Here is an 11,788-nt window from a genome sequence, read left to right as displayed (position 1 = left end):
GCGACCAGTCTAAATTTCATCAATTCATCATCTTCAGAGGCTAGCTGCCAGGTGTACGAGAACTTTGGTTTCCCGCACGTGCAATCGATTTCGGTGACTAGTATTTCCAAGATGGGCCGTCCGAAGCGCAACGTCCTTGCGGCGGCTGAATCCTCAATGACCCCACCTGACGAGTTGAACGAGTCCCAGTCCCTTGCCCGCGTGGTCAAAGCCGAGGGCAACAACCTGTATAGCTGCTCCTTGCCAGACAAACGCGCAGTCATTGTTGAGCTCGCAGAGAGATTCCGCAACACCATCTGGATCAAGCGTGGCGGTTATGCCCTGATCGACCTGTACCCTATCAAAGAGGTAAAGGGCAGAGTCGAAGGGGAGATTGTCAATGTTGTGCGCGATGAGAGAGAATGGCGAAAACAGAAGTACTGGTAAGCCATGCGATCGAGATGCCCGAAACCCAGGACTAACAGCTCTTTTCAGGCCCAAGGAGTTTGTGAGAGTCACTGACGATGATGATGACGACGAGTCAAACGTGGGCAAGATGCCACCCTCAGACTCGGAGGACGAAGAGTGATTCGTCCAACGGGAAATGATCTCACGCCTTCTTCTTTGCTTCAGGTGCCCGTTGCGTAGCAGGAGCCGTAGGTTGAGGTGCAGGTTCCTTGTCAGCCGCAATCCAGGACAAGCCTACAGTGACGGCGAGCACGCCAACTACGACAGCGGAGCTCATCGGTGTGCTGGGAAAGACATTCCACGCCCATTCTTGAAATGCCCAAAGTCCATACTGGATGATAGGGTGGACTCCACTGCGCCATAGGAGGTAGGGAGTGGACCATGCAACGTAGGCATAGAATTGGTAATGGAGAGAGCGAGCAAACAACAGACCAATCACATTGGCCGAGAGGATGGTGGTCATGACGTATGTGGTGGTGACGCTTGACGACGCTGCCACTTCTTCTGCCGGGGTAAAAGGGGTTGTGAACTTGAGGATGGGCATTATGATGGCGGAGATGGGCCTGGGCGAAGCCTTCAGCCATTTCTTGACGAGAAAGGCGGAAAGAACGGCGGCATGCAGCGCAAGCAACCCTAGTGCAAAGGGACGACTCAGGAACGTCTCTTCCCCAACAAAACGCCAGTTGACCGTCCACTTGAAGAGGAACTGTCTGGATAGCTCGAAAGCCCGGGACAGGTACCCCATAGGATTCTGCAAGAGAAACGGGTTCGCAGTCGCAATCTGATGTTGCAGCATGATCGTTGCCAGCGTGATACTACCCGTGACACCCCTGCCCAGGAATAGAATCACACCTACTGCCGGCAGAACAAGTAGCAGCGACATTTTGGTGCCGAGGCCCCATGAGTAGGCTAGAACGCCGACGGTCCAGAACCGGCGCTGGAAGCAGAGAATGGTGATCCAGAGGAACAAGGCGGCGAAGCAATCATTGAAACAACGGAGCACAAAGATGCTGTGGAGCCTTTTCGATGCGATCAGGAGTGGGAAGACGTACAGGGGGACCTGGCTCGTTAGCATGAGGGTGTTCACGACATGCCGTGTTGCTTGGGGTTCTCGGGCGTCCGTACCTTTGCTCGCCAGTAGCACAGCATCACAACCCCGAGCGCAAGCAGGTAGAGCAGCGCAAAGATCTGCTGCGCCCGAAGGATATCCGTTCCTCGATCGGTGAGGTAGTACAGGGCGGCGTAGGTGTATACATGCGATGCCGGGTACACCAAGGGGCCGGTGCCGCCTTTGATCAGGGTATAGTCTCGTTCGCCGGCGACATATTGCGAGATCTGCTCCATGTACGCCTTCCAGTCGATCTCGGTGTCTGTGATAATCCTTTAGTCAGTCCAGCGATCCAGCGATCCAGCGCCACGGGGCCACAGGGCGACGGCTGGCGTGCGACTGTTTGCTTACATGGGACCTTCCATATGATCAAGACACAAAGGACGGCGTCGATGCCGAAAAGGGCGAAGGGGACAAGCTTGGACAGCGCATGTCGGCGGTTCACGACGTCGGATACGAAGCCGATTGCCTGGGAAAGAAGACCTGGTTGGGTGTCTGCCATCGTGCCTCTCTAGCGGGTGGACGCGCGCAGTCGCGACAAGGTCCTCGTCGTTTGGCAGATGGAAGCTTAAGCTCTGGGTGCTTGGGGACGTTCATTAGCGCCTTGGGTAGGCATTACGGTCCCGCTGCTAAACCCCCCTGGAGGAAGACAGGCCGGGGAGCTACCACAGCTGCCGCCAGCTGGGTTGACGAAGCGCACCTATGTACCTATGTATGTAGTCGATTGGTGATGAATGAGAAAGCCGTGTGTCTAATCGTTCTCCCTCATTCTTGTACTTCTTATACTGTTTCTCTGTCAATAGTTGGAAATTACTCCATGTCCGGCAAAAATAATCTCACGAAGAGTCCAGATCCGCACAGAAACGCACGGCACATAGACCTGAGACCAAGACCAGTCACATAAACATACAGATCCGTAGCAAGTCGGTCTGCAAGTGGTAGTCTAGAGTCATGGAGTAAGCTTCCACCTACATCTACTGCGAAGAACTATAGCTTTGCACGAGCCTGGATCTCGTGGACCAACTCGACGACCCTTTCAGCACAACCGAAACTTCCCTGGTAGCCCCAGCCAGCGTGGCCGTAATTGTGAACAACCCACGTGCCATCCATATTCTCCTTTTCGATCCTGACTCCGCCTTCTCTCCAGGGACGCAGTCCTACAGCGTGCCGAATGATGTCGAGTCCTTCAACTCCCTTGCCGTGCGTCAGCTCCGGCATCTCCGCCACGGCCCTCTTCATGATTCGCATTGCCACGTTGGGGTCGGGCTGGCTCTCCCATTGGCCCTTCTGATAGGTGCCCCCCAAGATCGTGCCACCGCCCGCGGCTCGCATCATCGTGTAGACCAGTTCGTCCTCTCCATCATCAGTGCCTGACCTGGTCGTCATGTAGGGAATTTCGTTCCTAACGACGACCAGCTGGCCACGTACCGGAACCATCTTCTGATCCATGACACCGCCAAGCTTGCTGGCCATGAGCCCAGTGGCGTTGATAACGACATCCGCCTTCTTCCCCGTGTGGCTCCAGCTAGCGGCTTCTGATACATGCTTCACGACACCGCGTTTGAGCACTACGCCGTTAGCTAGGCACTGGCCCACGAGCCATGCCAGATATATCGCAGTATTGATACATACTGAGCCAAACTCACACCCCGACGCCACGTCTTCGGGAAGCTCGTCCCGCGAGAGCTCTCTGAAGTCGTCGAAGAGGGACTTGTACCAGGGGTTCTCAAGAAAAAGCCCGTCTATGGCGTGCTTCTGCTCTCTGAGAGCTTGGAGGTCTTTCTTGCGACGGTAGACTCGCGATTCTGTAAGGGGTAAGCATGGATCCTGCTACCGCACCCGTGGTTGTGTGTGAAACATACTCATCTCATGAATACCGGCTTCTGGGACCTCGACCGCGAGCCTTTTCAGCTCCGGCCATGTCCGTGTTTCCCAGCGGCTGTTCGCTTTTGACGCCATCCTACAGCACATCAGCACATTATCACAGGAGACGCTGAGGGGCCAAGGCTTACGGCACGACGTTGGCACCGGCAAATGGAGACGCATACTCAATGTCATAGTCTCCAGGCATATGCTTTGCAAGGATTGTAACCTTGTTCGCCTTGTCTTTGGATAGCAGGTAGGCAGAGGTCAGCCCAGACACACCAGCACTGCACCGCGATTAGCTAGATCATCATGTGCAAAACCGACAGCCGCCGAGATGGTTCCTCACCCTATTACGACTATGTTTGGCATGGTGATGAAATACTTCTTTCCTTCGAGTGAGTGCTTTCTTTGATGTGTTGGTGGTAATGCCTTGTTGGGTTTGATCTTGGCGCGATAACCTTTTTGACTTGAAGCGTCGTTGCCTTGGCCGAGAAAGCTGCCTTGGGTCCCGGTCAGGAGTTTCAGCCCTGACGCCCGGGTAGCGAAGGAGACATCCAGTTTGGGAGGCAATGCACGAGATGTTGAGTCATTATGGCCTGACTGGCTTCAGCCGTTTATTGACGCTATAACGGGGCGGAACGCCCCGTGGGGACTAATGACGGAAACGCGCTACTTCCAACGACTAAACGCAGCGCAAGGCAGAGGCGGAGTTGGAACAGGCATCGGTCTTGGTTTCTCGGCTCTTCCCTTTCCAATTGCCTTTTATTGTCTCTTTCCAGTCATCTCTTGGACTGAGGTTATTTCGTTGGATCCTCTGAGTTGCATACTCAAAGAGACGCTGCGGGGGATCGTCGGAACTGCAAATGGCTATGTCAAGTGTCAACCTAGCCGAAGCTAGAGCCATGATCGGAAGCCAGAATGACTGCTAAAAGTTCAGTCCAAAGACCTACAATTCTCCTCTCTTCCTCAAAATATGGCTTTCTGGAATGGAAGTCCGGGAAACTGTATGGAGACCGATATAGCAGTTGATGCAGCGCACAAGCAACGCTTGTGGATCAAATATTGTTATCTGATGTCGAGAAAGATGTCTAAATGATGATTTGGGTTACTATAAATTTACAGCCCTAAAGTGATGGGGAAACCAGAAGGCTAGGAGCTCAGCGCTCCAGGCTTGAGATGGTAAACGCGCTTGTGAGGTGAGCGAGTCTTACGTAGTCAATCTTTAGGATTTCAGCATTTTGCGATAATAAACCTTCAATTTCTGGTCTTATGATCACTTGAGGCAGGATTTGCCACGTATTATGATGATGTTACTTTACTATACTAGCTAGTATAATGAGCGGTGCTGGGAGACTTTCATGCGTGTTTCACTCCCTCCTTCGTGAGGCTGGTGCTTAGACTTATCCACGCTCACGGAAAGAGATTGAGTCACTTGGTGTATCCAATGCCTTGTGGCGTGGCAAATGCCGATGTAGACAATTTCTGGTCGTTGAAATGGCAAGGGGTCTACGTTCCTGGGACGAATGGACCGGTGCCATGTCGGCTTGCGGCGCATGAGTGAAATCCATGGCATGGAGGCCAACGATGATCCTCAATACCCAGAGGATTGCAATGCGACCATGTAACGTGCCAACGGTGGTTCAAGAGAACCGAAACCACCGGGGCTCTACAAGAGAACCTTTGATTAGTGATTGAAACGCAGGCGCACCGATCTGGATGCTTTCAGACACGGAAGGCAACCGTAGTTCGGTTAAGCATATAACTGTGGGATACCACCCTCATCTGGATCAGTGTGGGTTTCATTGCATTGTCTTGATAGCCAAGCAACACTGCAGATATGCGGCCATTGTTGGGACTGAACTGAGGAATGATAGGACACGATCCCTGTTCATCATGATGTGATGATATTTGCCTTTCTCAGGCCACGTCACCAGAGTCCTTGCCCTTGAGGACTATCGTCGATCAATACTTGTGCAAAGTTGAATGATTGTACTGGAGCTCGAAGTTTCTGGGCACCGTCCAGGGAATTTAGCGGTGCAATAAGGTAGCGATAAGGTCGACAAACGAGGAGCTGCGCCCACGAAACCGGTCGGATGGATTCAACACTAGAACTACTTCTACAGTGGAATTACGCTGCCCCAAGGATTCCAGCTGCCAAAAGCACGTCAAATCATTCTACTGCAATAATGGCCAGATGGCTTAGCCCGGTTCTTCGGTTGTCATGGCCTAATGAAGGTGCTGACCAACCTCCTGCTATACATCGATGCCTACAGTAGGTCTATCATGTCGGACTGTCAGCAATGCTCCCAACCAAATGGTTGAAACACAACCAAACGCTCTGCCGGTCTCTTGGCACCTTGCAGATAGCTTAAACCGACTGTCCATCGTATCGGGTCCAATAGCGGAGCTGGTGAACTGGTCCATGGAGCAGGCTCCCCGCTGATCTGAGAATCCTCCTCGAGCCGCTAGGTCGAGTACCCCAGCGTGAAGAATATGGGCACTCCAGCTCTGTTCGGCAAAGCGGATTGAACAATGATTGGGTGGCTTAAAGTGAAGGAGGTCTCAAGCCATCAGACTGCGTGATCATGCGGTAGCGGGAAGATCTCACACTAAAGAAATGCCGTGTGATCGCGTGGAAATCGCTTCGCAAATTGCTCCCAAAGAAGTTGGATTTGCAGCCGCGCTGGCCGAACCTTGTTCCGGGCATTTCTAGAACTTGCAAAGAACTGTCTCTGCGATAAGTGAACCATGCCAGAGCCCCATGACGGCTGGCCCTGCAGTCCATAGTCCCTGTCGTGGCTCGACCACCCAGTTATCGTCATGATCAGATTGGCACCGATGGACACAATGAAGGTAAGGGAAAGTCATGTCGCTTCCATGCAACCGCACCTTGTCCTACCAAGAGCTCTGGAACCCAAACTGTCACCCCACAGTCCTGCAGCATACACATCCCGCGTTCCCTTGTTGGGAAGCGGCATCAGCAAGAGGAGTCGAACTCCAATCACAAACCAAGCCCGGCGCTGCTTCCGAGGTGCCCTTCGGACGTGCATACTATGTGTGGTAGCACGGGAGCGGTGAGTTTCTGTGGAAGTCAACTCGACTGGGACAATCCAAACGTTTGGGCAGCTGAAATCGACGCTTGCCTCAGTAGGGTTTACCGGGCCATGTGGGCTGAATCACACTTCGTCTCGCGCGTATAAATTTCCGGCCCGTGAAAAGAAGCAAAAGCCTGTCTTCCTATAGGCGCACTGCTTTCTTTTTAACCATCTCTCAGGCTTCTAACTTTCGATTGGGCGGTTTGTACCTAGCTGCATAACATGGTCGAGGAAGTTCTGGAAGAAAAAGAAAATAAGGCTCTACCGCCAATTGCGCCCAGCCAATTGGCGGCTAATCTTCTTTACCAACGGGCCTAGGCTGACTCGCAGGGATCAGGCGTTCCAGCTATTCGGGAGCCCAGCTGAAGTGGCTTTCCGACGACCCAGCCTGTCGGGTAGCCGTGGAAGTTATTCCTCAGAACTTTTGCTGCAGAAGTGAGCTCGAGATATGCCGAACAGGAAACGAGGACTTTCCCGCCTCTTGTTGCATTTGCCAGAGTTCCTGCGTCCCTCGCCTCGTGGTCTCGGCTCTCATGTTTCCCTGGCAGGGGGCCGTTATTCCCCCGCCGTAATTCCAGAGTCACGGAGTCACCGTGCGTCCCTGGCCTGCCGCTACGGGACATTTTTAAGGGAAAGGAGCAAATGTTACATCAATTGTGGGCACAATGGCAGACACCGAACAACCTTGCCTGGCACGAAGAGCAAACCCCATAACCTTAAGCCATTGGTGATCAACGATCTGTCCAGAGGAGTATTGATCCCCGTAGTGCATAGATGGACTGCGATAGTGAGTGGGAAACAACAGAACGTTGCCGCCCGGAACTAGAAGTAATGCGCCGCCCACAAGAGTTTTACCCCATCCGAGCTCGCTGGCGAATAGTCGTGGGCTGAGAGACGGGTAGAGAGAGACGGAAGGCCAGACTTGGGGGAGGAAAAGTGGCTCACAGCCAGCCAAAACAAGGTGTCGTCTCATGACTTCTACAGTACTGTACTAGCCACGACATCAATATTCTCCTGCATGCAGCTTCCAATATACCTTGCTCTAGACTCCAGTCCCCCGGGTGGCCTAGGTCGGCACGCAAGCGAAGTTGCGGTATCCCGGTAAATGTAAGTGCACTTGCTTGTGTCATCGTCGAAGGGCGCTATCTCGGTACCTGGCGCGTAACATAGTAGACGCAGGTAGTGGCATCAGATGGAGTCTGCAATATCCGGACGACTGAGAAGATTGGTCTAGACGATATTAAATGAGAAGTTACCAAGATGCAGTACCTCAACTGCCAGCGGAAATTGTTTGGTGCTTTTGTGGATGTAATGTGTTGTTTCATGAGCGTACCATCCAGTCGGTATCATGCCACAAACTTGCCCAGCCATGCACCTTGGACATGGCGCGATTACGTCGGTGACGACGGGGCAACCTCGTCGGGCCCTGCCAGAGTTTGATTCTTCTTAGTGAATTCCTCATCATAGTCGGTCACGGTCTATTTTGAGAGGCGACAGCTGTAGTATAAAGCTTGCAATGGCGGAAGAGGTGGTCAGGAATGCGTACACAGGGTGGTGCAAGACACCATCTTGCCCGGAGTCTCAATCAACCCCGTCCCGACCCCACGGTTCGCGCTCGCTGGATATCAGTGGGATAAAGAACTCGGGTGACGCTTCCCATTTGGTCGCGACACGACCAGGGGACGACAGACGAATGCCAGGATTTCACCCGCCCGCATCGTACCATTCATGGGTCATCGCGCGTCAAGAGCACAGTGCCCAGCTTGATTAATTCTCCTGCATCTGGATGCAGCCATGGTTTGAGAGGACCTGGGACCCAAGCAACCTGTGGACAACGAAGCACCCAGTCACTCATCATCAGCAACGCAGGGCAGAGTGCTTCATCGCTTCGCGACAGCTTCCGCCGCGACGAGCGCGGCGGTTGGACGGGGCCCGCATGGGCATGGCCTTGCGCAATGACTGTCATCCACACACAGGACAGTCAGTCAGTCATACGCAGTGCCGTCGGGTTGGGACCTGACTCGACGCCCCCAAGACACCGCAACTCCGCAGCCCGCCTCCCCAGACTCTGGTTCCCAGCAGCGCGGCCCCCAGAGCGCCCCGTTGCATTTGAAGGCGGACTGGCTGATTAGGACGACCCGCTGGCGACTGACTCGCAGCACTGTGTGCGCTGCGCTAGCGGCCACCTCTACAGCGACAGTACGTACAGCCAGAGTAGCCACCAAAGGTACTTTTGCTGGGGGGGCTGCAAGTTGGCAAGGTCGTCAAGGTCCCGTCACCCGTCCACCCGTCGCCGGGGCCCTGGCCGTCCTGCCTTCTGAGCCATTGGGAGAACATGGGACATGGGGGTCGCAGGGAAGGGCTTCCCAAAGTAACCTAGGCGACCTCAAGCGGCAGTCAATCTGTGTGTGGAAGGGGAGTCTTGATGCCGCAAGCTTTAGTTAGATACATACTACTGCATCACCCCGTCCACCCACCCAGCTGGCCGGTTCTTTACTTTCCCCCTCCTGTTTCTTGTTGTCGTGCTCTCAAGGGAACATATTCTTGGGACCTCTAGACTCTAATCTACATCATACCTCTGCGTCCGCACCAGACGGCCAGGAGGCCTTGCTCCGGCTGCCACAGCTCCTGAAAAGAAGCTCCCGCCGTGTCTTGGCTTAGCGGGAACCCGTCGGTGGCGCTGGAAAAGTACCCAAGTCGCGAATTGACTTTTGGGCTTGTGAATCCCGCGCATATTGTCGCACAGCACTCTCTGGACTTGCGGGACAGCAAATTTTCGCTATTTGGACGAGGTCGTTCGCATTGGTCGGCGTGCGATTTGGGATAGCCATCGCTGGGAGGGGACACAGGGCTACTCGGCCAACCACCGGCCCCCAATATCCGGATATACGCAGCTTGGGGGAACCAACTTCTGAACCAAACACGAACCCTTAGGCCGTCTTAGCTGTAAAGTTGCCCGGAGGCCTACCAGCATGAGCTCATCTGTGGGGAGACGATCCAGTGATGTGGAAAGGAAGGAGAGGAAAGACAAGAAAGGACTGTTCTCACGCATGAAGACAATCTTGAAGAAACCGGCCGGTGAATCCTCCTCAAAACGGAACCCGACGCCGCAGCGCTCCAGGTCAACACGGGGAGAGATCATGGCTACGAGGTAAGCGACTTTTACCAGGATTGCGCTGGACACGGTTCGTACTGACATGGCCCAAGCATCGAGTCTCCCTCGGAATCACCAGCGAAGACAGAACCCCAATATCCCGGGGCGGCTCGGATTCCCAGGACACAGATTCATGAAGAACGAGCCAGGAAACTGGGCACCAACTACGGGGTGGAGATCGAGCCCGGTGACTGGCATTCGGCGGAAGGCGAAGTTTACCGGATAGAGAAGCCCGTCCGCATACGCATCCACAGGGACTGCCACCGGTGTCAAACCCCTTTCGGCACTCGAAACCAATGCTCCAACTGCAATCACATGTACTGCTCAAAATGTGGACGCAGCCCACCCAAACGGACCGAGTCTCAGAAGAAGGCCAACCGGGAAAAGCGAGAGGCGGCAGCCCAGCAGCACCAAGAATTCGCTCCCATCATCCCGCATTACGGTCTCGCAGAGCCGATCGTCGTCACACGCCCAAGTAAGACTGGTGGGCAAGCTTTGGTCCACAAGCCTCCGCGCATGAGGGTCCGGAGGAATTGTCACAAATGCGCTACTCTGTTTACACCGAATAATCGCATCTGTGGCACCTGTGGCCATACACGATGTGACGATTGTCCCAAGTCACCGTGAGTCTATCCCCAAACATTGAACGAACAGGCAAGCTTATTTTGTGGTTACAGTAACAAGAAGAAGAAGTACCCTTACGGGTATCCTGGGGACGAACCGGGCCCCAAATCGTCGTCCTTCCACGCGTGTCACGAATGCAACGAAAAATTCCCTCCGAACTCAGAGGACGGGACCGAGTGCGCTCAATGCTCTCACGAGAAGTGTGCAAGCTGCCCCCGAGTGCCACGCGTGAAAGTGCAGCCCGAACCCGACGCCGAGCTACTAAGGGGTATTTCAAGCCGGTTTGAACAGCTCGAGTTGAGCTGAGAACATAGTCATTTGAGGAGTAGAACAGCGGCTGCATGATAGCGTTAGGTGTTTTGGGAGCATTGGAGCATTGGAGGCTATATTCTATCCTGACCTGTATCTGGCGTCCCTTTAGCATACGCATTTCAATACCCCCACGCGTTGGACATTACGAAGCTGTGCAGGAGTTCATGTTTGGTTCCATAGATCATGCTATGAGGCTAAGACGTTCGATACGATCAATGGCATCTTTGTCTAAACCATTCTCTGAGCCTAAGCAGGCCGCACATTGGCGATACGGGACGTTGACGCGGCATACACTCACGATCCTGTCGGGCCAATTGGCGAAGCTGGGTAGCTCGAAGCCGATATGCGGAGCTGAGCGCATCAGCTTTCGACGATGCAGCCTCTTTTTAGTCGGCTGACTGTACATCTTCCGTCACATCCTTCAAATTTCATCATGTTGCGTTGCGGCAGAATCGCGCCACGCCGCACGCAGCTTGCATACAAAGTACTGTATCCTCACGGCTGACTGGTTATCTGCGCACCACAGACCGTGGAACGTGTACGCCACGTCAAAAAGCACATAGCCGATTGAGACCTGCCCGCATGACAGGGCGGCCGTCTCCCCCAGCCCCTGTGCTGACCGCCGGATTCGATATGTACCCCCGACCCAAGCGCTTGGTTGACTACGACACGACGATCGGCGCCGATTAGACTAGTGAGAAAATCCCCGAAACCTCTGGAGAGCCAAAAGTCCCTCCTCATATCCGGCGTTCCGAATGTTTGGTTCAATCATGTCTCATGTCCTGTGAGATTCGCGCATGACATAAGCCCAATATAGCCCCTACCTACGAAGTTGGGTCCAATAACAACAGCCCTTCTTCATAAAAGACAAACAAGATATTGATCTAGAACCCCCCGCCGCTGCTGCAAGCGGTCCAAAACTCCCTCCCGGCCGCTTCCAACAGCGGTCGGCGCCGAAAATATGTGGTGACGCTTTGGCGACCTATCACGGGATCCCTCGCTTCTCACTCCCTTAGGCGTGACCCCGCCAGTAGCGGTGCATCTTGCCTGTAACACAATCACATTGCAGGCGCGATGCTGCGGCTTGGGAACCGGCTGATCTGTCAGATTCGCGGTGCTCCCCCTCCCCCACCTATAGGGTTTCAAGCTTTTCTGCTCAACCAGATCCGTGGGAGAGAGCCT

The 11,788-nt window shown here is 54.1% G+C and overlaps 4 protein-coding genes across 4 annotated transcripts; 2 read left to right on the top strand and 2 right to left on the bottom strand.

The window, feature by feature from the left end:
• Positions 1–111: 111 nt before the first annotated feature.
• Positions 112–568, top strand: JN550_000745 (uncharacterized protein; the record flags this gene model as incomplete). Its single annotated transcript, XM_049319303.1, has 2 exons — positions 112–422; positions 475–568. 2 exons carry the CDS (start codon positions 112–114, stop codon positions 566–568), a joined length of 405 nt encoding a protein of 134 aa, XP_049176651.1.
• A 21-nt stretch (positions 569–589) lies between these two features.
• JN550_000744 (uncharacterized protein) lies at positions 590–2,057 on the bottom strand (the record flags this gene model as incomplete). The annotated part of the gene is made up of 3 exons (XM_049319292.1): positions 590–1,507; positions 1,573–1,817; positions 1,907–2,057. The coding sequence occupies 3 exons, from the start codon at positions 2,055–2,057 to the stop codon at positions 590–592; spliced, it is 1,314 nt and encodes a 437-aa protein (XP_049176650.1).
• A 485-nt stretch (positions 2,058–2,542) lies between these two features.
• JN550_000743 (uncharacterized protein) lies at positions 2,543–3,790 on the bottom strand (the record flags this gene model as incomplete). The annotated part of the gene is made up of 4 exons (XM_049319281.1): positions 2,543–3,360; positions 3,418–3,515; positions 3,568–3,705; positions 3,768–3,790. 4 exons carry the CDS (start codon positions 3,788–3,790, stop codon positions 2,543–2,545), a joined length of 1,077 nt encoding a protein of 358 aa, XP_049176649.1.
• Positions 3,791–9,566: 5,776 nt separating this feature from the next.
• On the top strand, positions 9,567–10,600 carry JN550_000742 (uncharacterized protein; the record flags this gene model as incomplete). Its single annotated transcript, XM_049319270.1, has 4 exons — positions 9,567–9,667; positions 9,724–9,936; positions 10,012–10,293; positions 10,348–10,600. 4 exons carry the CDS (start codon positions 9,567–9,569, stop codon positions 10,598–10,600), a joined length of 849 nt encoding a protein of 282 aa, XP_049176648.1.
• Between the last annotated feature and the right edge of the window lie 1,188 nt (positions 10,601–11,788).

This window comes from Neoarthrinium moseri (genome assembly GCF_022829205.1).
Source record: "Neoarthrinium moseri strain CBS 164.80 chromosome Unknown scaffold2_Wmoseri_CBS_16480, whole genome shotgun sequence".
Taxonomy (NCBI): domain Eukaryota; kingdom Fungi; phylum Ascomycota; class Sordariomycetes; order Amphisphaeriales; family Apiosporaceae; genus Neoarthrinium; species Neoarthrinium moseri.
Note: the sequence above shows the minus strand (reverse complement) of the source record. Positions and strands in the feature narration are given on the sequence as shown.